The sequence below is a fragment of the Pyxicephalus adspersus genome, chromosome 3, assembly GCF_032062135.1.
Source record: "Pyxicephalus adspersus chromosome 3, UCB_Pads_2.0, whole genome shotgun sequence".
NCBI lineage: Eukaryota > Metazoa > Chordata > Amphibia > Anura > Pyxicephalidae > Pyxicephalus > Pyxicephalus adspersus.
In genome coordinates, this window is record NC_092860.1 from 108,549,157 (window position 1) to 108,551,919 (window position 2,763).

The following is a 2,763-nucleotide window of genomic DNA, read 5'->3' on the forward strand; positions in this document are numbered from 1 at the left end:
TAAAAGAATATTCACAAACCTGCACAGAAAAATATACCAACATTAGGAGCACATTGTGTATAGGCATAGTCACCGGTCAGCCACATGTTCTTGGATCATCCTAAATCTAAATAATCGAAAGGAAATTTTAAATTTATTTTCTTTTTTTTTTTTGTAGGGAATATCTATCCCCTGCCTCTGGCTTTCAGAGCTTACAGTTTCGACTATTAGAAAACAAGATTGGTGTTCCAGAAATTCTAAGAGTTCCCTATAACAGACGCCATTACCGTGATAACTTCAAAGGAAAGGAGAATGAAATGCTGCTTAAATCAGAGGAAGAACCCACTTTGTTGGGTTTGGTAGAGGTAAGAGTCACTCAAACCTAAACAAGGTGCTTGATCATAACTGGTTTTGTTCCACAGAGCAGAAATCAGGGTAACCATAATAAATGATATGGCCATAGTATTCAGATTTTAGCACAGTCAGATCAATTCAAAGAATATTCACAGCCTGGTTAAGATTTTAGTAATGTGCATCATCCTACATCACGAAGAAAAGTATTGATAAACCAGATAGTTGTCATTATACATAACAAGAACAAACTATGACACAGGAGTAGAATGGACCTCACTGGGCAGATTCACATTTACATCCTGCTGACATCAGTATAGTAGGTGGGGAGATATTTCTGCAACTGGGACATAGACAGCATTAAAAATAACCCTACCTGAGAAAGGAAGAGATCGACCTCTGTCACATTTATACAATAAAATAAATATATTAACATACTGCTTAATTTTCCCTAGCAGTAACCTGGATTTTAAAGGTAAAAGCAAGCTCCATATTGCATCAATCTTTTCCACAACGCAGAAATTGTGCCTCACATGTGGCACAGCTGATTTATTAAAATCATTATTAACTAAAACATCATTATTATTTAGTCTTCTAGTTCAGAAATACAATTTATCAACAAGAACAGCACAAGTAATAAATAGCAGTATTCAAACCATTTTGCATCAATTTGGCCTGATTTATTAACATTCTCTAACACTGGAGAAGATATACTTTCATGGGAGAACCTGGCTGATCCAGCAAACCTGGAACTTGAACTCAGTTTTGAAAGTTCACCCATGATCTATCTCCTCCAGTCTTTGAGAGCTTTAATACATTAGGCCTATTATGTATCAGTAGACAACGCCCATGATATTTTAATTAAACGTTTTTTTCTAAGGCATGGCTTGAACGTACACCTGGATTGGAAGAAGCAGGATTTAATTTCTGGGGAAAGCTGCAGGCCAACATATTTCAAGGACTGGAGGAAGAGCTCAGACTAATGAAGGTATATAAATAGAATATATTTTTTTTATTCAGATAACTAACATTTCATTTGTCATATCACTTTCCTAAAGAAAGATGATATCTATATTATTTATCAAGCTTTACTGCAAATTAGCTTAGTAACACATTCTGTAACATTGCACTGAACTTTTTTAAAAAGAAAATAAGCATTGGGAATGTTGCATTGTTCTTACTAAGCGTGGTAATCCAAAGGGCTCTTTTTTAATGTTTTAGGACAGGGGTTGGCAAACTTTTTGGACTACTAGGCCATTTCAGGAGGTCAAAAAGTGTTCTTAGAGACAGATACAATATCAGGTTCTAATAATGAGAAGCTCAGAAACAAAATGTCATTAGGGTGATTGTGAGTGAGTTTAGAGGGCAGTTTGTTCTTACAAAACTTCACCGCTTTAAAGTGCTGTTGGTGTCGTTGAACAATAAGCACAGGGCTTTGTTGCCTTGCTGGATGAAGAATAATTCGTCAGTCCATTAAGGGTTGAAGACACAACGTTCGAGGTCAACCTTCCGAAGACTGGTAGCTGCACCTTGCTTCTGCTCTTTAGGCATAATAATTGGGGTTACTGTGCGGGAACTCGATGATATTGGTGACATCGCGAGATCTTGCGATAACACAGCAATTTAATTACGCTGGATCCAACAATAGATAGGCCAGAGTTTGCTGACCTCTGTTTTAGGAGATCCAGGATATTGTTTTAAATGTCTTTTTAAGCCTGTTTTTTTTTTTTGCATGTACAATAAACAGGTAAATATTGCACATGCTAATGTGTACTTAATATAATGCTAAAGATATACTTACAAAGAGTTTCTTTCATTAAGGCTAAACCAGATTCAGAGGATAAAGAAGAACAGCTGGCAGAGCTGCAGAAGCAAAAAGAAGTCTTCACTGCTTTATTTGATGAGAAACGACATGAACATCTTCTTAGTAAAGGTACAAGTACTATTCTATTTGAAATTTTTAAATCCAAATATATGTATATGTATATATCACAGAATAAAATCAAGTGAAATGTAGTTTGTAGTAATGAAGTTTACCCAAGAAAACCTTTATTCCTTGGAAGCTCAACTTTTTGTGTACAATATTATGCTAGTGCTCACATTTTAGTAAACCGCTCCATGAATCAATAACTGATTGTTGCAAGCAATACTTAAATCAGAATGACTGCAACTAACAGATTGTGATATTATTCTAACTGCACAAGAATAGTGTTCTTTTTGATAGAAAAATGTTCTTTTACCAGCTTTTACAAAATGATAAATATTTTATGAAAGCTAAAAAATAAATAGTAGAACATCAAATTTAGGTATAAAATTATAACCTTATTAACGGTTTTAAACATGAAATATTTTTACACAGGTGAAAGAAGGCTGTCCTATAAAGCGTTGAAGGGAGCTTTAATGATCTACTTCTACAGGTAAATTAAAATTACA

The 2,763-nt window shown here is 34.6% G+C and overlaps 1 protein-coding gene across 1 annotated transcript in view; it reads left to right on the top strand.

Moving 5' to 3' along the window:
- TDO2 (tryptophan 2,3-dioxygenase) overlaps window positions 1–2,763 on the top strand; it is an 8,297-nt gene that overhangs the window by 3,643 nt on the left and 1,891 nt on the right. Inside the window, 4 exon segments of the mRNA XM_072406839.1 lie at window positions 122–344; window positions 1,211–1,318; window positions 2,152–2,263; window positions 2,690–2,747. Coding sequence (XP_072262940.1) covers window positions 122–344; window positions 1,211–1,318; window positions 2,152–2,263; window positions 2,690–2,747 — 501 coding nt within the window.